The sequence below is a fragment of the Argopecten irradians genome, chromosome 1 (genome assembly GCF_041381155.1).
Source record: "Argopecten irradians isolate NY chromosome 1, Ai_NY, whole genome shotgun sequence".
Taxonomy (NCBI): Eukaryota; Metazoa; Mollusca; class Bivalvia; order Pectinida; family Pectinidae; genus Argopecten; species Argopecten irradians.
Window position 1 is genome coordinate 15,551,854 of NC_091134.1, and position 24,713 is coordinate 15,576,566.

Consider the following 24,713-nt stretch of genomic DNA (forward strand, 5'->3'; position numbering starts at 1 on the left):
ATAATTTTTCATTAATTTATTTAAAATCGTGAGAAATGTGTAAGTAATGAAAATGTTTTCTGTATTGTTTAACAGGCGTATACAGATTGGGTGTCACACAATCAACAAGAGCGCCCTCTACCGGCTTTGAATCTCACACACAAACAGCTCTTCTTCCTTGGCTTTTCACAGGTATTAAAAAACTGATGTCTTTAAAGAAACACGTGATTGTTTGTTACATGTCTATAAGGAAGGGGAGAGTTCAAGAAAGTTTAGAACGTTACATAATTTTATGATCTCATCCATCCTCAATCTCCATCGATTACACTCGCTTATGCTTTCTTCATCGAGATCTTCATATAAGATCGTAACCCCTGCAAATCGAAGATGGATCTCTCCCTGTAATGGTTTTTGTCTTAAAAAAATACCAATATTCATTGTGTCATGTTTCATCATGTGCAGTTACATCCTGTCGCTTTTGGATGTCATATGGAGGTGGTCAAATTTATGTGCTTTAGACGTTTTCAGTTAAACCGAAAATGATAAAAAATTACATAGATTCTGTCAAAAACAGATTAATTTTAAAATCTTTTACTAACAATCTGTATTCTGCCAATACTAATTTGAGTATCTGCCCTTTATTGTAACAAAGATACTTTTAGTGGGTTTTTTTTTCTTCTCTAAAAATATAATGTTACCTTCATGATATAGCAATCAATGCAATAATATGACCATTGTCGTTTTGATGTATTTTACAGGTGTGGTGCTCTAATAGTCTGAAGCAAGCTGACCATCTACAGCTAGTGGGTGATCCTCATAGTCCGGCCAAATACAGGTCAGTCACTGGACATTAAAACCATGTAATTCGTATAGAATAAAAAGATAAAAAAAAAAATCATCTGATGTTGGAAATAGTGTCCTTGATAGAATTTTTGTTGTGTTTTGTCCCAATTGTCTATCATTAATGGTTATCTAATCAAAATGGCAACTGACTCACAGAGGTCAAGGTCACTGTTACTGAAAAAGAAATTTTGGTTCCACAACTCCACTTCTGCAGAATTCTTGTATGGTTGTAGGATTGAAGGTTCCTTATTTTGGTCTTGTATAGGTTTTATCTTTGACTATTTTTCTTTATAGTAGGAATTGTTATTGACTATTGTTGCCTTTTATTAATTATCGAATGATTTTGCCTGTTTTAGGGTTATCGGGACATTATCCAATTCCAAAGAGTTTGCAAAAGAGTTCAAATGTCCTGTGGGATCAAGGATGAATCCAAAGAAGAAATGTGAGGTATGGTAGTGACCTCGTCTATTAGCTCCCGTCCATGGCCATTCTGGTTGCCATGGAAGCAGCAATAGCATAGTCATAGTCTCCATCGTAATGTTGTTGTTTATTAAATTGGGTTGCTATGGTAACCGCTAAAATAGGTACAGAGATATTCAAACATTGAAGGTTGATATGTGTAAATGAAACCTTGTAGTACTATGCTGTTATAAATTTGTAGTATTTGGTGACATTAGATTAAGGAGTTACAATATTATATCTAAAAATAGCCTCTTTATTATATTAACCATACCATCCTCTGATTCTCAAAGATTGTTACGAGAAGAATACATTGTCTTCAGAAATTTTAATTTAAAAATCATCCTCTGATTCTCAAAGATTGTTATGAGAAGAATACATTGTCTTCAGAAATTTTAATTTAAAAGTCATAATAAGTAACAAAGAGACAACAGAAATATTCATTATGACTTTATCAGTAATGTTTAAAAAAGATATAAGAATCATTCAACTTTTACGGTTTTACTAAAGGTTATTAGATGAAATAAGTTAAAATGTTGATGATCTTTGATGACCTTTATCAATTTTTGGAGGGCATTGTTGTTGTTAGAAGATAAAGACTGTACCCAGGGTAAGATTTTATTAGTGTAAAGTGTGTTGATGAATTTGAATTTTTGGAAAATGGCAAAATAGGGCTGAATTTTGTACTCTTAAGGCAGTATTTAATATTTGTACTGGATGTTGTGTAATGTCAAGGTCGCATTTACTGCCACTCATCACAGGCTGTGAGAAAATAAAATACCGTAATATGTTGTGAAAAGTAAGAGTGTCAAGGTCACAAAATATCAATCTAATTTCTCTTTTAAGGTGCTGTGAATTAATAAGAGTTATTAAAATAAATCATTGAGCATTTAAATGTTTTTTATGATAATATATACAAATGTGTTATCATCTTTGCATGTTACAGAGTTATCTGTTCTTGGTAGAGATCTTTAATTTGACAATTTATGTTGTTTTTTCTGAAAAATGTGTGACCTATTCAAATCACACGCAAATGGACTTCAAAATCAATATCTACCAGAAAGAGGAGTAACTATGTAAGATGTACAGAATAACATGTCAGATTTAAATGGCAATTAGTAATTAAATCAGCATTTATTTTTCATAGATACAAAAACACTTTTATGAAAACATTATTGTAACTGGCTTCATGTGATATGTTGTTATACATGGCAACGTCATAAACATTTCAAGAAAATAATTTAATATCACACAGGTTGAATGTAATAAAAACACTAAGTCTTGTACTGATGTCTCATGAGTACTTATTAAGATGTCATAATATATATGTAATTTGTTTGATTGCTTCAGTATACGAAAACGTTCCCACCTGAGTTTGACTTTGTCAAATTTACATAGACATAAATTTGTTTTTTTTTCCCTGTGTTTTCTGATGAATATCATTTCATGGAAAACTGGTTCTATGATGGTTTTGTGATATGAAATTTGTTGATATCACAAATGAATCATCAAAAAGTTTATGGGAGATCGGATTTATATATTTGAACTGAAATTTATATATTTGACTCAATAGTTTATGAATTCCATGCCACTCACTTTGATTTATTATAGATTCAGTGCTGAGGGAGTGAAACAAAGGGAAGTAACTCTGATATACTAGAATGCACACTACTTAACCAAATAATATCTATATGTCATTTTATTTAAAATATATTTTGTTTATTTAAGGCTGTTAAACATTTAGAAGGTTTTAAAGACTTTTAAATATATAAGATGTTACTGGAAGGTATTCCATCTGGGGGATTCATTGCTTCTTAGTTTTCAGATTTTATTGTAGTTTTTGAAATTTGATCTCATTTTTTTTTGAAATCCATTTTATTTGACCATAGATGTTTTAATTTCATGTACAAGTTGTAATTTACTGTTGCTTTAAGTTTTGTCTTAGTTTGTGTACTAAAGAAATAGTTTGTGTACTAAAGAAATAGTTTGTGTACTATAATTTGTGTAAATAGTTTGTGTACTAAAGAAATAGTTTGTGTACTATAGTTTGTGTACTAAAGAAATATCTTATACTTAATGATCTGTTTAGTCTATTTTGTCTTATTTTGTGTACTTAAGAAATGTCTTTTAGAAATGGTCCATTTAGTCTAAGATGACAATCATGTCATTTTTGATGCTTCATTTTTTAAATGTAATCCTAATATCGTGTTGAAATTATGTATATAGTTAATAAGAGAGTTGTCACAACCATTTCCTACGCAAATATTTATATTTCCTACCGTCATCTTTGATATTTGGCAATGTGTTGATTCCCTTTCAAAGACTTTTTAATATGCTGTAGTCAAGAGAAAGAGCAAAACAAAATAACAAGTTTTGATTATGATTTTGTGAAATTCCTATGCCATCTAACTCTTTCGGTATGAGTGTGTTTTTTTTAGAAAATTATATCCCTTATAGTTTCTGGGCTAATAAAATATACCCAGTTATTATATATTGGTGTTTACTTTCACTTCACATGAGTCTATACTTATATCAGATACGAATGTTTGGAGAAACAAATACATATTTCTAATCATTCAAATATGTATACCCAGGTTAGGATAAATAAATAAATGACTCCTTAAATATAATATAATATCCTCCTTTATGTCATTTATAAGTAGAAATACTAATGCAATGATTTAAACATGCTTTACATTCCATAAACCATTGAAGTTTTTTTTTATTGATGACGGCAACTGCAGATGTACCGGTACTCATATTAGCAAAATTCATTATGTGCAATGATGATTTGATGATATTGTGAATTTATAATGATTAATACATATTTAGTAAACGATGTACAGAAAGTTGTCCGTCAAATTTCAGAACAAATGTGTCAGGGCTAAATTCACAGCATTCCTACTGATTAGTAAATGATGTACAGAAAGTTGTCAGTCATATTTCAGAACAAATGTTTTAGGGCTAAATTCACAGCATTCCTACTGATTAGGAATAGATCCATTGTGTTTCTTTTTTTATGTGTTTGATTTCTTTGGTTATGATATGTGAGAGATAGGATGTGGGAGGGGAAAAGGAGTCGACATGTAATGTTACCCATAGGGTTCGGGGGAGGGGGAGTCATGTAATGTTACCTATATACATCTACGTTGTGTTACATTTTATAACGTCCTGGTTTGATATGAAGCTGGGGATTTCTTCACAATTGATTGCACTGCACTATGCTGCATTTATCAGCTACCAGTGATCAGTGAAGCGTATGTAGCATAGTACAATCAAATGTGGGTCTCCCTCAAGGAAGGGGATTAGTCCTGTTTTATAGACAATTTTAGTTTAATACTAACTCACTCTGTAACAACACCTTCAGATGATAAGGCTGCAGATTCTGGCAAAACAGAATCATGTTGTAGAATTAAAATCAAAATAACTTGTATTTCATAAATTACAATTACATTTAGATTATTTTTGATATATGTTATCAAATTCTGGGTTTTTTTTTGTGTTTTTTTGAGGAATTCCTTACTTCTAAAAAATATTTTGGCTTTTGTCAGATTATATTAGATTATATATTAAGTACTAATTTGATAAGCTTCACTGACTGGGAACAACACCACTTTATATATTATAACTACTTTTGTTCTCAATTTACAATGATTGATGAATAATGATACTAATTACCAGTGCAGTTTTGTATATACCATTATCATAATCATGTCTGAAAATGACCAAATGGATTAATTTCCCTTTGTCTAAAGTAAGAGTTTTATATAGTTGTTTGATACATTAATGGAGCAGCTCCATTCAGCTATATATTTTAGCTCATTTCTGAATTCTTATACATAATCAAATCTTTCTTAATAACGGTTACACATAACTATATAATTATACATATACTTGGGTTACGTTGAAATTGTGTGTCTAATAGTGGAAAGTGTCTCACTAACTGTCAAGTGTGCAATCATTAAAATATAGATATAGATCTGAATGAATCAATGCATTTTTTGCATCCCTGATGAAGCTTGTACATTGTATATGTATATGCATTTTCCTCTCTGAATTCCAATACATTTTATTATCATAATTGTATGTTTCTTTTTTTTATTTTTTTTTTTTTGCCGAACAATCAATTCTTCTTTGTTTTCTTTGATTTTAATCAGTTCATAGTTTTAATATTTAATGATAAAATACTCAAAATTGTGTCAGAATCAAATACATGCATATGTCATCCGCAATAGAATATATCAATGTTTCCACAAAGACTCTCAAAGGCTGTGATTTGTATATATTGTACCTAATGGTTTACAAGAGATTTTCATACAATAGTAGATCTGGGAATGACTATAGAGTAAATATGTCATACATTATAAAACTATTTAATTGATAACTCAGTTTTTCATTCAGGCTTTATTGCTAGATAAAGCTTTGTATACACTACAGAGATAGATATTTGACCTTGGATACCTGGAGTGTGTTTTTAAGGGTAAATTTAACATTGTCATACATTCTAATTTTTTAAAATGTGTTTTTTTTTCTTCTGAGGTTATGGATATCATTCATTATCTATATGAAATGATAATATGTGTATATTCTCTTTTTATATTTATGTATTGTACTAGAATCTATCAGAAATCCTTTACTTGCAGAAAAAATCCAGTTTGAATTTTGAAAATTTACAAAGAACAAATCCATTTTGAATTTATTTGCCTATTTTCTTCATTAGAACAAAACCCACATTGAAGTTTGCCTATTTACATATATACTTGACAATCTCTCCGATGTTTTTTTTTATAATATCTTACTTCAGAATCTAGTTTTAACTTTTCTGACTCTTTGTTGGTTCTGTTTACAATGCATTATTTTAATAATAATTATAATTTATGAGCTTACTGTACCATACACCTAGTTATTCTAGAGGGCTGTTAATTTCTTGGGATGCTGTTGAGTCTATTGAAATCTTAACTGCAAAATGATGAGTGATAAATAAAACATTAAGCCTTATCAGGAAATTTCAATAAATTGTTTGTGATCTTACGAAATAAGAAAAAATCCATAGCAGTTCTAGTAAGTACTGTGAGATTATTGATGTAGTGTAGATCATGTCATCTACATTTGAGCTGACAATAAGATCTTAGTGTTTGGGAAACTTAAGCAGGCTTAAATTGTGAATGATACGTTTGTTGAATAAAGTGTTAGTAGATGTTGTTAATTACTGCGTTACAATAACTTCCATTAAACATGTTTTGGTATGATATAGTCACATTTTGAATCAGGTTGACCTGTGTGATGTATTTTTTTATATTGATATGCTTTGTAGAAGTAATATGATCTTGTTATATATTAGAGTATGATTTAAACTCGTTCACCCCTGATAAGAAGTTTGGACTTTTCCTGATCTAAGGCTGGAAGAGTTCATTAAAATAATCAGGGATGAATGCTCCTTTTGTAATATTATGTTGATGCAATGTTTGTAAGATGTTGACTTTTATTTAATCGCTGATTACTTCTTCATGTGTTAATTAATTGATATGAAAATCAGTTTGTATATATGAATTGTAACTTCTTGGCTGTGATGTGATTAAAAGAATATCTGAAGAAGGAACAATACACGTTCATTTATTTTTTCTCAGTAAAATACTGTAAACAAACTTTCTATCGCGTGCAATTTATTTTCGCAAATGTTTATCTCCGCGAATTCATATCTACATCATTTATAATGACAGGTATTTTCATTCATTTTAAATCCGCGAATGTTAATATCTTCGCGAACTTGAGTTGAATTAGAAATCGCGAAATATAGTAGCCGCAAAAAAGTTGATTGACAGTAAATCTTACTTGAACGGTTCTCATCTTGCTCGCTGGTATATGTCATCCGGGCTTGAAGACAAATACAAGTACTCTTTAAACTTACCATTTGGATGTATTGTAAAGTAAAAAACAAAATGTATTTTCGGTGATATTTCAAGGGTTATGTGACCATTTCTTGTTCAAAGTGACTTTATCTATGTACAGGACTGTCAAAGACACATATCAACTCAATTGTAATGCAACGAAGTTTTCTATTCACACAAAGATATTTTTTATCTTACACTGTATATGAGGAGAATTTTGGATCCACGGACATTCATTCAAGAAATGTCATGTCGACCAACTTCCTATTCTGGATGATTTGATAAACGTGTTTAAGATCTGCAACGGAATATATTATAGACAATTTCACGTGATCCAAATGGCTGAAAAACTTTTTGGTATCGACTGAACACAACCTGGACTATATTGATATATTTAGAATTAGAGTCTGACGCCATCAACTGGGATTTAAATGACCTATTGAATACTAGGACGTAACACAAAATTTTGTCAAATAACAAAGCTTTAATATCAATTATGTCCTTGTCTACACATCTGAATATATACTTTGAATATAACTAGAGTCTATGGACATAAAAATTCGTTTCCGAATTTCAGAGCATCATTTACTTTGGCTGGAAACAACATGAAAGTGTTTATACGAGCTTTACAAGTCACAATTTTGTTAACCTATCAATTTGATTTGACATAAATGGAGGAATCCCGTTGTATAAATGCTTTATTAAGTTTAAGGTACCACATTGTTATCGCAATTCAACAGTATCCAAACGGTTCACAAATAAAAAAAATCATCAATAAAACTCGTCAATACAACGTTATATGCCTTGTGAAACATATGATCATATTCCATAGTTCTTGCTCTGACAAATAACAAAACTATATATTTACGTTTAAGGGAACTGTAACGATTATAACTACGTAATGTATCTTTTCTTGTATGGACTCATTTAACGAATTGAAATGAGCTGTAATTTTGTCTCTTCCTCTTGTTTCTTTTATAACCGGCGTTCTTAAGATGACAGCAATGTTTTTTATTATATTATTATAAAAAGGCATGTCACTAGCAAATGGACAAATGTCGGATTTCATTGTTGAAAATGTCAATAGACGGTAAAGCGATGTATTTTCTTTAAAATTTCTATTGAATTCTATTTGGCTATGATAATAGCACCTAGCTACACCTATCTTCTCAATTTCCTAACAATATCAATATAAAACTCATTTAAAAGTGAATGTGGTATAATGTCATTAGACATTTGAAATATGTTTGATAATAAGTTGAGGTAAGACTAAATCTTGTTCGTTTTTGGTCTAGTTTTGAATTACACAATCATAATCTAATTCCTTCAATATCTTGTGGAGTGATAACTACCGTGCTGTCTCCATGAGAAGCGAAAGTTACTCTGTTTTCTCCATGCGAGGCGACTTTTGCATTGCTGTGCCCGTTTGTGGCGTCAGCAACCTTGTTGTCTTGTCTTTGGGCGATAGCTAGTTTGCTTTCTCCCTGTGGGGCGACAGTTGCCTTGCTGTGCCTGTTTTTCACGACACCATACTTTTCCTGTCTTTTGGCGGCAGTTATCGTTACTATGCTCTCTACCTGTAGAGATACTGTGAATTTGCCGACACCTACGTGCTCATGTTGAACAACCGTTAAACTGCTACTTTTACTGTTTTCCCAAAATCGCTTCAACCATGGCATACTGAATATTGTGTCTTTATCGCTATACATGTCATTATCATCAAAAGTAGAACCACCTGTCGCACATCTTGTCACTAGCATGATGACCAACCCACAGAATCCCACACAATGGGAAATTAATGCGCTGAGTGCTGGTCTCTCTGGTAGAAGCAACGCTGTCTGCAGATTCCATACTCCTCTCCAGCTTGTCACAGTAACGGCAGAGGCAAGGAAAAGGTAGCATTTCGCTATGCAACTTTTGAAAGCTTTCATAGCAATGTTTGTTTCTTTTTTCTTACAGTAATTTCGGATACTTCTCTCTCCTAGAAGGAGAGGAAACGCAAAAGTGACGCACATGAAAAAAGAGATATAGGCGGAAAGGGCCGGGTCTTCCGGAAGTAGGTAATCATCTGCGAGGTTCCACGAAAGTCGCCAAGATACAACTATCAAGAGATTGAACACAACGGAATCATAGAGACCATATATGAACAGCCAAACCCAGTCCCTTATGTGCTGAAAATACAAAAGTAACAAGACAGTATTTAAAAAAATGAAAAAAACCTACAATGTATCAAACACATTCTGTATAAAATTTACTAAGTGAAATACGAAACGGTCCACATATAGGACATCAGCTCCGTAATTTATTTTTTTATTTTCGAGTCAAAATTAAAAAATAATAATTATACCCATTAAATCATTGTATCAGCGTGGAGTAACAACTTAATGATTAAGTGGTCAATCAAAGACCGTCAAAATTCCATCTCTGGCCAAATGCACACATGGGCCATTTAAAAAATCTACATTTCAACTCGGCATACGCAAAGGTTTTTTTTTACAAAGGCGATTTTCTGCCAAATTCATGAGAGGACCATTGCAATAGCCTCTTAATAAAGTATACACCTATTATGTAAGTATCTTGAATGTCTATTTTTAATCATGTATACATCGCATCGAAAGTCTATTTTCATTCGTTTAATTGTTTTGTTCCTTTTACCATGTATTGACATAGCTTGTTTGTTTGTTTGTTTGATTAATTAACGTCCTATTAACAACTATGGTCATGTAAGGACGGCCTCCCATGTATGCTGTGTGTTGCGTGTTAGTTGTGCGAGGTGCGTGTTTTGGGAGACTGCGGTATATTTATGTAGTGTCTTCTTGTATAGTGGAACTGTTGTCCTTTTTATAGTGCTACATCACTGAAGCATGCCGCCGAAAGACACAAAATAACACACCCCACCCAGTCACATTATACTGACAACGGGTGAACCAGTCGTCCCACTCCCTGTATGCTGAGCGCCGAGCAGGAGCAGAAACTACCTCTTTTATAGACTTTGGTGTGTCTCGGCCAGGGGACAGAACCCAGAGCCATCCTTACAGTGACGAACACTCAACTCAAGGCAAAAAGTGAGGCGGTGCCAAGGGAGGCATTAGGAAGGATAAAGTAAGTTAGAAAGAAGAGAAAATATAAAATTTTTAATTTAGTCGTCTTTTACGATCAAGCAATAGGGGCAGCAGGTACAAATGTAACGCCCTACCTGCAGGGACCATTGACATAGCTCTCTCACTAAGATATAGTACACTTTGTATCGTTATGTCATTAATATAATGTCCCATTTATTGATCCAGTGATGATAACTTGTTACCACATGACTTTAAGTGGAGTTATCATTATAGTACAACATTGCGCTTGGTCCATGGGGCAGCACTTCTGGCCCCGATTTCTCGAAACAAACTTAAGTCCAAAACTGGCTTAAGTTTTCATATAAGTTACATAAGGAGAAAAAAACTTAAGTTTTGACTAAAGTCTGCACTTTTTTTTTCGAGAAATCGAGGCCTGGTCCATGGGGCAGCACTTCAATAACGTATACAATTAAATTCATTGTTGTTGTATTCGGGATTCAACAACAAACACACAAACAACGATAGTTTCAACACGGCGGCAAATATCTTAAATTATACAGTATACAATTGATCCATTACGTCTTTTACAACAAAGTTACCGAAGGGACCATTTCAGAAAACTTATTTATCTTTGTTCGCTATTGACATTAATTATCAGCGATACACTATATCCCATCCACTTCTATGTAGGACTCTGATGTCATCATTCATAACTTATTTATCTGTTGACCTGATGTGTTGATATTTGTTTGATAACATCATCTTATCATCGAGTGCCTTAAAATCAAACAACATCGTGTTATACTTAAAGCCTTACCTCTATAAAATGCATATCTAATACTAACAGTTCATCAATCCACATCAGTTCGTTATCTAACGTTAGTTAGACATTATATTTAAAATAGGGTATGAAATATTAACCCTCAGCCCATTTCATGAAACAGATGTCAAATTTTTTACATTTTTTTCAGTTTTAACTGTTCGATAAATCAGTGTTAGGATGTATTTGATTAAAAAAAATAGAACAAATACCTCAATGATATAATGAATCAATTAAAAACCAAACAGTGATAAAAATAATTATAACGCAGTTATATCGAAAGTACAATTGATTTATATGTCATTTATTTATTTTTATTTACCTATTATTTATTCAGCGTCAACGAATAGATTTATAGACATACTTACAGAGTTGAAAAGTTAAATGGTGACGGTAACGTAATCAAAATATATGTTCATTTCCGATTTTAAATATAAACCATTGAAAATGTTAAAAGAAATAAACACATTTATAATGTTTCGTACAGATGTGTATTGAGGCTTATTTATTACTTTGATAACGAGATAAAAGCAAATGTGTTAATGTGTTCTATTAATGTATTATTTACTTCCTTGAGGATAGAACAAATGCACTGTCAAGGCAGGTGTAATCGATTTCCTAAGACATTACACTAATGAATTAGAAGAAATATGCAACCAGGTATGACACCGGTGATGAATTAATCAAGGTTTTATAGAGGCAGAATCGTTTAAAATAGACCATGCCAGGTATAATTCGCTATAGTCAAATAAGCTATATGTACAAATTTGAATAACAACATCGTGTAATTATATTTCCTCAACTTGCCTGGTGATAAAATAAATTATTAATGAACTCTTTAACTGATTTTGTGTTGGATTAGAACCAAATTTATAAGGAACTACTCACTTGTATTTGTCTACTGATTTCTGTGACTGTGAAGTAATCTTCTGTGTCAAAGTCATGCTGCAGACATGTAGGTTGTCCAGCGATGACATTAATTTTTCCAAGTCCTGATAGGATGAACATTCCAATCAGCCCGCCTAGGAATGAGTTAAGCCATTCTGTGGTGAGATAAAGATCAAACAGCCCCCAGTACCCCCTCCATTGGAGTATCGTGGCGTTACCAACGACGTAGGCATGTACACGTGAGACAATGAGGAACAAAACGGGGTATTTATCTGGTAATAAAAATCTGTTCAACGGGATCTGCAACAGGGTAAAGAACGATAATATGAGAGTACCTACACAAAAGGACACCCACAAGCTAAGTTCATAGTCCTCTGGCATGAAGTATAGGTCAATTAGATCCCACGATCCTCTCCAAAAGAAGTACACAAGAGGTGCAATTATAACAAAATTGATGAATGTATCAATAGATGAGAGTAATGCGTCTCTAGTGTAAGGCTTCATACTGATCGGAGTTTTCTCATAATACAATACTGATTGTACTCCGTATCAGATTAGAAGTCCACAATGTAGATATAAAGCACTATTAAATATCAAAGCAGTTAATACACTGTTGAATTATATTCGCGTTTTCATGACCAACGACATGTAGAAGAGACTACCTTCATGATTTAAATTAATGCATAATTTACTGGGTGAAATCGTCCGTTAAATATAACGCGAAAGTTGAAAGCAAGCAAGTTCATAATACAATTTGTAATTATATCGATTATATTCACACCTTTCTCTTACTGCTGATTGCATATAAAGTAGCGTTTATGCAGTCTAGATAATATTCCGTCTTTGCATATTACAAGTTAACTCCCTTGCGGGTAGGTATCGATTGTTACGTCATTATTTTGTGAGCGCAATTCAAGTCATTTTCTCCGAAAAGTGTGACGTTACGCTCGAAAACACATGACGTCACAATTAATACCTACCCGGCAAGTGCAAATAACTCTGTAATATGCAAATACGGAATAGTAACTATGGTGACCGTAGTTACCATCTTTCTTCTTTCTAAAACCAGAACAGGGATATAAATATAAGGAATCCTTCAGTTAATTTTTCTTACGTTTAAGTTGGTTTTTTAATTGTTTGTTCAAAAAAGGCTTTAATATGTCACTTTCTATATAATCGATTATTTTCACTCCTAAGTCTGTAAATATACATGTAGGAATCTACCGTGGCATGATAGTATATTGTATGTCTAAAAACAAAACAGAGATGTGAATATAATGATTGATCTGCAATATGACACCGAATATGGTAATATGAACTCAGTTGATAACGGACAAATTTATTTATGTAGCGCTATCGCGCACTATATTATATAATATATGATAATATTACCAACTGCATTTACATTATCGTACACCAGTCAAGATGAAGATCAATCCTGAAGAATTTTCGATAACAATATGTAACATCTTTATAAACAGAAGAAATAGTAATCCAGGTAAAAAACACGCAGTTCAATGCAACAGTGGATAAATGCATGTTCATGTTCATCAATAAAAAAAAACCCGTTATCACATTCAACGTTTAGTACTTTAAGCACTTCTTCAATGTGTTATTCTCTTTATGATTTTACCAAACTAAGATTATGTTCTTAGTCACAAGTTCCAATGAAATTATTGATTAAGTAAAACTAGATAACAGCCAATTGCAACAGCAGCAGCAGGACGTCATTGTCACAACAACAATCCAACCGTCTGCAGCAGCAGATTTTCAAAGAGATTTTAGATAATTTACATTAGAATTGATTGAAAGCGATAGACCGTAATAATTATGATCTTCATCGACCAAAAGTGTCTATAGAATAAGATCCATTCAACTGTCCACAAATGCAACGGAGTCAAACGATGTGTGTGAACTTCCTCAGCTCGATAACCCATAATCCTGAAACAAAGAAAGAATACATCGATTTCTGCATTATTCACTCAATCAAGCCTGGGAACATTTCAATGGAACCTGTACCACTGGTACATATATTTCGGGGGGGGGGGGGGGGGGGTGTATTTATTTTAGGGTGATGTCACCGGAAGTACGGATATCTTTGTCTGATGGGATAGAAAACTTTTCTCTTTCCCCGGACCAGGATTTTTCTATCTCACCGTAGAATAAAGGCAAACTGGGTGAAAGTTTGCGATGCAACACAATATAATGCAATGACGACACAACAACGACGGCGACGACAATTCATTCATGTTACGTCATTACTGCTTGCATTGCTGACGCATCATTTATAGAGACACATATGGTCACTTGGTAATAAAACATTATCCGTCTATGGGGTGTGGCAGGAAATCTCAACCCAAGAGGTAAGACGTTCTAAGTTAATTGTCAAACACGAGGCTTAAATAACCTTGAAAATGCAGTCAAGCATGAAAATGCTAAATGAAGTCGCCACGGATATGAGTTCGTTTATAGCAAATAAACGGTTTTGCAAGGGTTCTGAAACAATTTCTCAAATTCCATAGTCATAATGGGAATACCTTTTATTTTGTGAGCGCGGTATATGCTGTGGTGTCTTCAAGCGGCTTATTTTTTGTATGTTCGAGTGAATTCTTATGCTTTCTCACATATGCTGTTTTCAAAGATACTGAGCAGGATAATGCGTTATTGTACTATTATCATTTGTCATTTCCTTTATGATTCATTGATATAAGTATCTCACATTCAGTGGAGATTCGGACCATTTGCATTGATGAAAGTTTAAACGAATATGTAAGTTACTGCGAGATTCACGAATCCAGTTAATCCTCTGTTATTTCCGTGCGTCATAGCATCTGATAACTGGGTTTTCGGGTTTACACCTACCAACCTTACATTATCATCTCCAGTCAGGACAACAGGATATCGAAATCCCTGACCAACTTGTATGAAACAAGATAAAATCTCAGCTGTCAATGTCCCATGACCCTTTTTTTGGTACCGAAAAACGTATTTACTAAGATAATACTTTGGGACTGTTTAAGTGCATTGTCCTTGCCAGTGAGACAACGTATTTATGTGAATATGCCGGAATTGGATGTCTTTCATTTTGTTTGCAAAAGAAGGTTTGGTTGTCTCGCCCTGGTTTCAGCAAAAGATGAATGGACGGATCACAAGCGTTTGACACTGTAGATATACGTGCACCTCTGTATGTTTAACACTTGATATTACACATATAAAAGTGTCCGTATGTTTTGGTTGTATGCTTTAGTGAAATAGCACTAAAATGGCGTCCTGCTGTTATAAGGAGACACAACACGTATATACCACAGTCTTCCATCAAAACGCACCTACTCACCAATTGCATCTTATCGCCTGCAGCGGAACCGTCCTTATATGACCTAGCCTAGCCTTTCATAGGACGTTAAGCACAGCCAAACACCAACCAATCAAACGCTTCATTGGCGACACACGATGTACTTAATTTTTATTTAGATATGAAGTGAGCCAATATAATATTTATGTTAACTTGACTCTGATTTCACCGGCTGCTGCTGAAGCCAAGAGTTAACAATGGTGAAGTGTTACAGCTGCTGATCACACAATGAACACGCTTCATTGCATTATATATACGTAACTGACAACGAGTCATTATGATGTTCTTGCATGAGCATGAATATACCGGATGTTGACAATTAATTAATCGGGGTCGCATTTGAAGGTTAACAGTTGGCCTTCAAATAGGTTATTTTTTTGAAATGCTTGTTTGAAAAAAAAACCCCAAAAAACTAACAAAAACAAACAAACAAAAAACTATAAACTTTTTTGACATATTTTTTATATGGAACCTTGCTACAATGTACAAATAGTGACAATTTTTATCGTGTTTGTAACGAGGCTTCAACTGTACTGAACTATCACCAGAGAAGATCCTGAAGTATCGCGCATTTTGCAGTGATTATATTTCTGAAAGATATGTTGCAGTGAGAAATTTCTAATCACAACTATAGTGAACTGTTATGAATATTAATTGCGCAATTAAGTCGTATCGGGAAAATGTTGGTTATCAAAAAGTTGTCGCTAAAATGAAAATAAAAAAAGTTCTATTATGCACCAAAGATTTTGCAGAAGGTCTGAAGTATATTGAAGAACATATCACAGAAAATATCGAAGTTATGATATTTTGAAATTTTGATTTAAATAACTCAATGATCACATGTAATTGTAATATTTGTAATGAATTTTGAGTACGTGACACATCATGATATTGAAATACACATAACGTGACCTCGGATTTGGACATGGTCCCTTATTACCTGTCCTGGTAATATCAATATAATCAGTTTGGTACGGAAAGGGTATTGACTAAAGCTGAACCTGTCACTAGCAATAATATTAATTACATGATATTTCTAAAATTAGTAACAACAAATCTAAGTAAACAAAAGTGTGGACGGAAATAAAGTTATCATGAAATTCCAGTGTGTCCCGTCAGATATAAGACCTCGTTCACTAAGTACCAACACACTTGGAGGAGTGAGAGAGTCCATTCATGACCCAGAAAAGATAAGAGGTATACCTAGCATAGCAGCTGCTACTACCATAACAGAAGAAGAAAGACATACAACTAAATCATGGGATCTTTCAAGGTAAGTTTGTATTCATCCTCATCACATTTGTTTTTTCATTTTTTATTCGTATTAATCAGGCATTATAATTAAGGTGAGTTCGAGGTCCGGTTAGGGTACGAGTTATAAAATTGGTCACTAGTATTTCTTAGATGTTTTTGGATAATAATGCATACGTTTGCTTCATTGATAGCATACATTACATCCGGTAGGATTATGAAAAGAGGTGATGCTTTTATAAGCCTGTATATTACTTTGAATTATTGGTATTTGGAATGATACTTAATCTCCATTGGCGAAAGCATGATGTACTGGATGAATGATATTCGACTATCTGCTTTATGGCAAAATCCAAGAAGGGAATAATCTTTTGCTTCATAGCTATGACGCTCTTTATTAGAATGTTTCCACGTCTGATTCCGTGTGTCTACTACTTCAGATGCAGACAACTCTGGGAGGCTTGCTGCTATGTCTAACAGTAACATCAGTCGCTGGAACGTTTGAATGTTTCTGTAACTTCTTACATCCTGAATACTTTGTGTTGCCGTGTGCGGACATGAACCATCGCCCCATTGGGACTATTGACATGCCAGATCATGTCCTAAACCATTTCTACCCCTATGATCTGAATGACAGATACTGCAAGGCCAAACTTTCCGGGGTGCAGGCGCCTGCGGGATACGAACCTATTTTACACTACAATCAGGTATGAAACGTTAGATATACTGTATAGCCAGGTATTTCTGCTGGTAAAAAATATCGATTGAAAACAACAACAACAACAAAATTAAATAAATAAAAAAAATAAAAAAATGAAAAAAACTAACAATAACAAACAATATATATCAATCTGGTTCCGAGTGTATGTATATTTATAGTATTGCTTATTTATACTTTTTTTATTTCATGAATCTAAATGTCGTGGTCATGTTAATGTTCCATGAAATTGCAAAAATCAAGCTTGCTAAAATGTCCGGATATGTAGTATTATTGTAGAGTATATAGTCTAAGGTCATTCATGCCTTATCGGATTAATAATTTGTCACAATAACAAATGGATGTTGTATTCAAGTCTGCCAGTCCTTACGATAAGGAACTCTTACAATTTTTATGAATGATGCTACTTTTATTGTCAGATTGTAACTCGCTCTAACATCAAAACAAAACCACTTATCCGTAATTTACAAAAAAAAAAAAAAAAAAAAAAAAGATAAATCACACTATCATGAAAATATCATTCTCAAAAATAACTAATTACATCTATCTTAAAAAAACCATCAACATGTATTTTAAGTGTCGTAAGCAATACATCTAATAATGTTTATATGATAGTTTGACTTAGTTTTGCGGCGGGCTGATTTCGCGTTTTAACCCCTAACAAGTTTCACGATGTGTAATTGTTGATTTTTTACGGCGAAAGATATGCGAAAATAGATCGCATGCAAAACAACAGTTAGTTTACAGAATACATTGAGATAACAGTGGTTTTCAAATTTTACCCTAAGTTAAAAAAAAAGGTAATTTTAACTTTTTAAATAAAGATGCCAGAGGATATAACGGATTGTTACGGTCAGTACAGCATGCAATTGCAGTTTTAATAGAATTTAGTATAATTTTACTTGATTATTTGTCTTTGTTTTCTTTAACATTAATGTAGATAGGTTATCTGAAGCTAGACGCTGGCTTTAGAGTAAACCAATGTTCTGGAAAAGTGATTTTTAACACAGGTAAGAAACTTTTGGTCAACACCACAAAGAAAATGTATATTATATATTTAATCACACCTCAAAATTAGTTCCAGTTTGTTGTTTAGCCCAACGTGCAAAAAATAGAAACATTTAGCAGAATTGCAATTGATGTCAATCGCATTGCACTCCATACCCATTACTTTAGCTAGCGTTTGACTTTTCTAGTGAGCAGAATGTCTTTGGTTTCATTTTGCTTGATGTCTTATATAAAGTCAAGGTCATTTATAAGACTTGCATTACTACACGATTAAGTTATTTCAATGCCGTTTTTTAACATAAAAAATCGACTTACCTTAACGGGTTTGTCAAATTGTTGAAAATTGTTGCACGGCAATAAATTTACATATTAATGTTTATTAAGGTTTTCTTTATTGACAATCATATCGCAGGAAACGGATTAACCAGGACTGAAAAAGGTTCCTGTTAAGTAAAGTTTTTAATTTGTCTGTTTGTTCTGTTGACTCTGATCCCATGATTTATAAACTTAACCAAATTAGTACTAGAATGCAGACTCAAATATTACCACAGTTAAATATCCTTTGAGTAATTACTGTATGCATAAAATGAGGAACGCCTTCATCTCGAAAAGTGCGGAAAGAAAACAAAAACTTAATAAAATAATAAAAAATTAATAAAAAGTTTGAATTGTACACTGTAACATTTTTTTCTCACTTATATTTACAGCACAAATCAAGATGTCCCAAAGCTGTCCACACAATATCACAGGACCGATAAGTAAGAAAACGATATCAGATACGTGTTAACTACTAAAACCTGTCATAGCGACCACCTCTGTACAAGGACCACCTGTTTATTAATATGAAGTTGGCCTCTGTATACCAAGTACTTAGCTATAAAGTTTAATTCTTCTCTGTTTGTTGGATTGGACAGCACATATAGACTGATTTGTCTGTCTATCAAATAGTAATGTAATGCTTTTCTATGTTTATTTTTGGTATGATAAGAGATTATTTGAGCCGTTTTCAGAACTAGTACTATGACTCCAATCGTAGAAGTAGTTCGTTTACATTGCAAGGGAGTGATTGCATTTATTAAGGATGTCATACTGCAGCATTAATTATTGTTGTGTGTCAAAATATTCGCGATCAATTAATGTACTATGAAATTGCGAAAATATACCACACCTGCAAAAAGTACCATCAATGTGGTTATCTTATTGTTTGTATATGGAAAACGAAATATATTAAAGCGTATTATGCAGTTAATAGTGAGAATTACAAATTGCCTTAGTTATCTCTTTTAAAAATAAAAATGAGATTTATAATACCTTTAAAAGTTATACCTTGATGTTGTGAAATAATTTAGTTTCAGAAATATAAGCGTATTGGAATTGTCCTATGATTATATTCAATTTTAAATGAATATCGTATTTTATAGGTTTAATAAATCATGGTCCAACACAGGCGACACAAGCACCTCAAGTAACAAGCCAAACGACAGCGAAACCCTTAACCGGAGCGTGGCTAACATTTGGTCCTGGACCAGCTACTGTTACAACACCCTCGTCACACTGGATACCACTCACAGGAAATTCAGGTACTTGATCTGGAAACATGTTAAAAATGAAGAAAAAAAAATGAAGTTTGGGTTTTGTCGCATTTCCTATCAATATGCAGACTGTTATTATACCTGAAGGACATAATCTATCTTTCAGCATTATTTGTTTTCTTTTTTCATCGCTGCTCTTCATTCATGAATGCATACAACAGGAGCATATATCTGATACATGCTTTGATGCGGCTGCGGGATAAGATAGGTGAAATCGAGCGCATGCTCTGAACAAAAAAAAAAAAAAAAAAAAAAGACTTTCTTCCTTAATGTCTTCAATAGCATATTCGCATTAAAACAATAGATAAACATCGAAAATTTCCGCTGTAATGTTATTCACTCATTAATAATAACTTCCTACCCTTTCGTTTTCATTGTAACTATTTATAACTACCTGGTTTACTCATTGGTGTTTAATGCTGAATGTGTTTGATATAGATAGGGTTAATACACAACAAACCAAATAAAAATAGGGTCAATTCTGTATAGGTATTTTAAAACTAGTTTAATAATGGTTTATCAGCATTCAGTGGTTGCTGCCATCTTTTTTTTTTTTACAATGTCAGACCGCAGTACTTATAATACCGGTATAGCTTTCAGAGTAAGGAACACAACTCATGTTTTTTTCATACAGATGAAGACCCAGGTAACTAATTTATGCTAAACAAGGTGTCTTCTTTGAAGTTACGAATAAATTAATTAATTTATTACATTTTTTCGCAGTGAAATATAAGAGGTTTTTTCGGTGAACATATATGTGATATTTTCACGGGTGAAAATATCCAAGTTTCTACCTCACTTGATGAGATATAGCTGGTATCCATCAAGAAACAAGGAATAGCTTCTATTTATATGAGAAGTAACAATCATAACCTAAAAAGTGATAATTTATGTTAAATAATTTAATTACATAACTAACAAGCTATGATAAATGACAAATACAAGGTTATTATGGTGCTAAACTGCTATATATTGAAATTTAATTCGAGTATAGAATATTGATATGGTGGAGACCTTCAAAGTAATCAACAAATCGACATTGTTACCAGTGAGAACATATGTACTCCAATGAGACACACGGGTAAAAGAGATCATAACAAAAAATTCTACAAAAAAACCCTTTCGTCTCAATTCAGCAAGAAATGTTTTCAGTAACAGGATAGTTGAGTTAACATACGGAAACTCCCGCACGTTTTGTCACGAAGTAAAGATGACGTAAGAAATGTTGAAGTTGAACTTTGGAATTTAATGATGATAACTTTGACTTGACGGATGGCTATTCTGGAGTGTCCAGAATGTAGCCGTTGTGTTCCGTACAAAGTCGGAGACCTAACTGACTTACAAATGAAATATTTCATGCTTAAATAATTTTTACATACAATAAAATTACAGAATGATAACTGACAGATATCGCTCATTGGCAGATTAATCAGCCGTGGTCAGTGTCCTTTAAGCAATTAGGATGGCCGTGCAATTAATCCAGTTATGTAATAGAATGGAACATAAAATCTTTCAGAAAAGGTATCGAAGTAAATTGCCAGAGGATATATACAGTAATCACACATATGTTTTTTTTTTATCTCATATGTCACGAACGATATAATTTGATTAAATATAATCAAGAATATAACCTAAGGATTGTCAAATTACACACAATAGTATTAACTGATAATTGATGTTAAAATTTAGCAACTATTAACACAAGTTCAAAGCACTTTAGAATTTATCACAAAATTCTTTGTGATAAAGTCCTGGAATTCTCTCCTTGCTGATGTGGTCAATGCTGAGAACCTGAACATCTTCAAAAATAGATTAAACAAGCACTGGAAAAACCACGTTACGAAATTTTTACCATCAACCTAGGAACAACAGTATATTATACACAAACCTAGACATACTATTAAGGATTTTAAGCAATCGCTTTAAATATTTTACCATTATTGAAAATATCACTATATATCTCAACAAGCCTTTTTTGGCTTTCCAATGATGTTTGACTGATGAGAAATTGATGAGAAACTGGACTTCTAGGACTCGTTAAGGATTCCGTAAGGCATCGACTCCTCAAACAAAGAACCGGAACTGTCTTTTGATGACGTAAACAAACGAAACATTACAGTAGTATACCTACTTAAAATGGCAGCAACTTATTATACAATCTATAATTGTCAAATTAAAACTGAAATACGGTGTTTTTTGTTTTATTTTTTAGCAAACAAACCCGGATGTAGACAGGTGGAGATTGACGCGGCCATTAGTGGCGGAAAATCTATATTCCATTCGGACGCCAGGGCTTGTAAAGGCAGTGGTCTGTCGTTAGATGAGTCTGTCCCACTCGCCTTTTGTAATATAAGGGAGCCATTTTACTGGAAAAAATATATGCAGGTAAATGTTTCTGTTCATCACTATATATTAAATAGTACAACGACATTTTATCCAATTCACCGTTTAATTTGGTCCCTGGCAATGTCTTTAAGTACTTAAAGTCTATGATATGTCATCGTTGAATCGATTCGAATGGGGTTCAGTTTCCTTAATGTAAGAACAAAATTATTATTGAGATTTCGAAAATAAATTTCGGATTTCTTGAATTGATAGTAGTTGACATATTTCAAAGTAAAAGGAAGACGAGTTTTAATCATGTTCATACATCATTGAACGTTTAATTTAAGTATTGACATTTGCTTATGTCCACTAGGTACGGCCTAACTGCGCAAGACTAGCTATGTACTCTCCAATCTCCGTATTTGTGACTGGACAAATGGTGGATGGATCAGGAAGTGGAATATTTATGGGTTGTACAACTTCCGGTGGTTTCAAGGTAAGCAATGATAGTTTGTATCATGTGTTAGAAACGGTCTGGACACTGTATTCTTTCAACCCTACGGGTGTAATACTGGCTGGTTTAGGGCAATACACCCATGTCGCCTGAGGCTGTATTGCATGGCTACCCATGCAATAAAGCCTCGTGACGTCACGGCGTCAACAACATTTCTATTTCCTCGGTGAAATTTTAACATTTTTTTTTCACAAACTTAACTGGCTTTACTATAAAAGATGCAAACAACGTATTTTTGTTGAAGATATCACGTAATTTTTCATGTATGAAAAATTGACTTTCAGTCGTGGATTTCTTCGAATTTATTTCGAAATTGCGGGACATTATAGCTGTAAAAGTCGTGGTATGAAAGAAAAATACTCTTTCATATGTGGATATGAAGGATAGGGATATTCTACCCTCGGGATCCAAAAATGTTACAAAACCCTCGGCAAGCCTCGGGTTTTACTACATTTTGTTTCGGGTAGAATATCCCTATCCTTCATATCCACATATGAAAGAGTCTTATATTACATGATGGAGAAAAAATAAGTATCAATAGTTTCAAACACTGAAGGAATACTTTCTTACACTAGAACTACTACGATATTTTTTCATGGTTACAATATTTTGTCAAGCCGTCTTCGGTAGCTACGTAGTAGAGAGTGTTAGTGTCTGTATTTCACAAAGAGTATCAGAATCAGACGGTGCCCTGGGGCGTCCGCTGAGTCAGTCAGCGTTCCGAAACAAACACAAGGACAATGCAATGTGCTTCATTTTACAGCCTTGTGATAAAATCCTCTTTTTTATTTGTGTTTTATAGATGGCTCGACAGACTTGTTCCAGCGGTAAGATCGAGGTTGTGGAGATCGTACCTGGGCTAACGGGAATACTCGATAATGCGGATAACTACTATCTCATTCAATAAACAGTTCTCATTCTCCTGCATACATTATGTGAATAGAATGGGAATAAAAAGTGGTGTCAATCTTTATATGTTTGTCATGAGTTGTAATTCATCCCTGCTTCACTATTTCAAATAATTTATTAAAAAAACCTTGGTGAATGTTAGTGTTGTTAGTTTTCATATACAGTTTTTGGTTTATCAAGTATAACTATAAAATAATGTTATTCCGTTTTGGTCGTGGATTGCTTAAAACATATTTGGCGAATCTAAGAAGGCTTATTAACTTTATAAAATAATTCATATGGGACACGCGTATTTCATGGTGCTTAGTGATGCAAACTAAAGAATGAAACTTCGTAGCAAGGCGAAAAAGACATAAAATGATGGTAGAATACATTCCCTTTGGTAATAAAAACGTATTGAAGGAGTGTTACGTTATAATCGATCGATAAAAAACCCAATCAATAGCGGCTTACTTCGGTATATCATAACTAACAAGTTAAGCATCTTGCCAAAAAGATACATTTGTATTCCGTGCCGTGAAGTATATGTAAATTGAGTAATTATCGCGAAATTTAATCAGAAAATGTCGGAGATGGTACTATATTTATGTTCAATGTTACGTAGAAAATGAGATGACCATTATTTCACGCAGTCGATGTCCTCGTAATTTATTTATGTTTGCTTTACGTGGTATTTCTTTTACCATTTATTGTACAATAAAGCAAAGGCAGTGTTGATCGGAATAACAGATTTCCCTATCTGACATTAATGTGTTTATCGCGATCGTTTACTGCAGTTTGAAGTCTATGTGTTCCTGTGAAGGACGAACAATATCGGATTGTGTAAAAGTTGTAGGTGCTGCACGCAGTGATACGTCTGTTTAGGTCTATTGATATGTGTCCGGATGTGGCATACTGCTATAATCGTATTTGTGTTAGTGCGTCAGTGAAGCAGTACTATCAGGTTGAGTTTTCGATATAACAAGAAGACACAAAACTGATACCTTATACAGCAATATTCCATATAAAAGGCACTGAAGACATGCATGCATACCTTGTATGATAGAAGTCATCCTTATAACGACCATAACGGTTTATCAACATAAAGTCAAACTGTTAAATTGAT

At 33.3% G+C, this 24,713-nt stretch overlaps 3 protein-coding genes across 6 annotated transcripts in view; 2 read left to right on the plus strand and 1 right to left on the minus strand.

The window, feature by feature from the left end:
- Positions 1–1,620, plus strand: part of LOC138318837 (endothelin-converting enzyme homolog) — a 28,876-nt gene extending 27,256 nt beyond the window's left edge. For all 4 annotated transcript variants that reach the window (XM_069261599.1, XM_069261607.1, XM_069261588.1 and 1 more), the window contains 3 exons: positions 76–171; positions 738–814; positions 1,179–1,620. In XM_069261599.1, coding sequence (XP_069117700.1) covers positions 76–171; positions 738–814; positions 1,179–1,278 — 273 coding nt within the window. In that variant the 3' untranslated portion in view covers positions 1,279–1,620. The remainder of the gene's footprint in view (positions 1–75; positions 172–737; positions 815–1,178) is intronic.
- A 5,977-nt stretch (positions 1,621–7,597) lies between these two features.
- Positions 7,598–12,607, minus strand: LOC138314773 (uncharacterized). The gene is made up of 3 exons (XM_069255340.1): positions 12,602–12,607; positions 11,940–12,239; positions 7,598–9,340 (listed from the first exon to the last, which is right to left on the minus strand). The coding sequence occupies exons 1-3, from the start codon at positions 12,605–12,607 to the stop codon at positions 8,480–8,482; spliced, it is 1,167 nt and encodes a 388-aa protein (XP_069111441.1). The 3' UTR covers positions 7,598–8,479.
- A 3,797-nt stretch (positions 12,608–16,404) lies between these two features.
- Positions 16,405–23,672, plus strand: LOC138318855 (uncharacterized). The gene is made up of 8 exons (XM_069261621.1): positions 16,405–16,564; positions 16,983–17,249; positions 18,201–18,270; positions 18,976–19,026; positions 19,690–19,848; positions 22,073–22,245; positions 22,559–22,681; positions 23,502–23,672. Exons 1-8 carry the CDS (start codon positions 16,550–16,552, stop codon positions 23,604–23,606), a joined length of 963 nt encoding a protein of 320 aa, XP_069117722.1. The 5' UTR covers positions 16,405–16,549; the 3' UTR covers positions 23,607–23,672.
- Positions 23,673–24,713: the final 1,041 nt, after the last annotated feature.

Coding starts and splice junctions, on each gene's coding strand:
- LOC138314773 (XM_069255340.1), bottom strand. Junction 9,341..11,939: donor AAATCAGTAGACAAATACAA/GTGAGTAGTTCC, acceptor TTGTATTTTCAG/CACATAAGGGACTGGGTTTG.
- LOC138318855 (XM_069261621.1), top strand. Junction 19,849..22,072: donor ACCACTCACAGGAAATTCAG/GTACTTGATCTG, acceptor TTTATTTTTTAG/CAAACAAACCCGGATGTAGA. Junction 22,682..23,501: donor CAACTTCCGGTGGTTTCAAG/GTAAGCAATGAT, acceptor TGTGTTTTATAG/ATGGCTCGACAGACTTGTTC.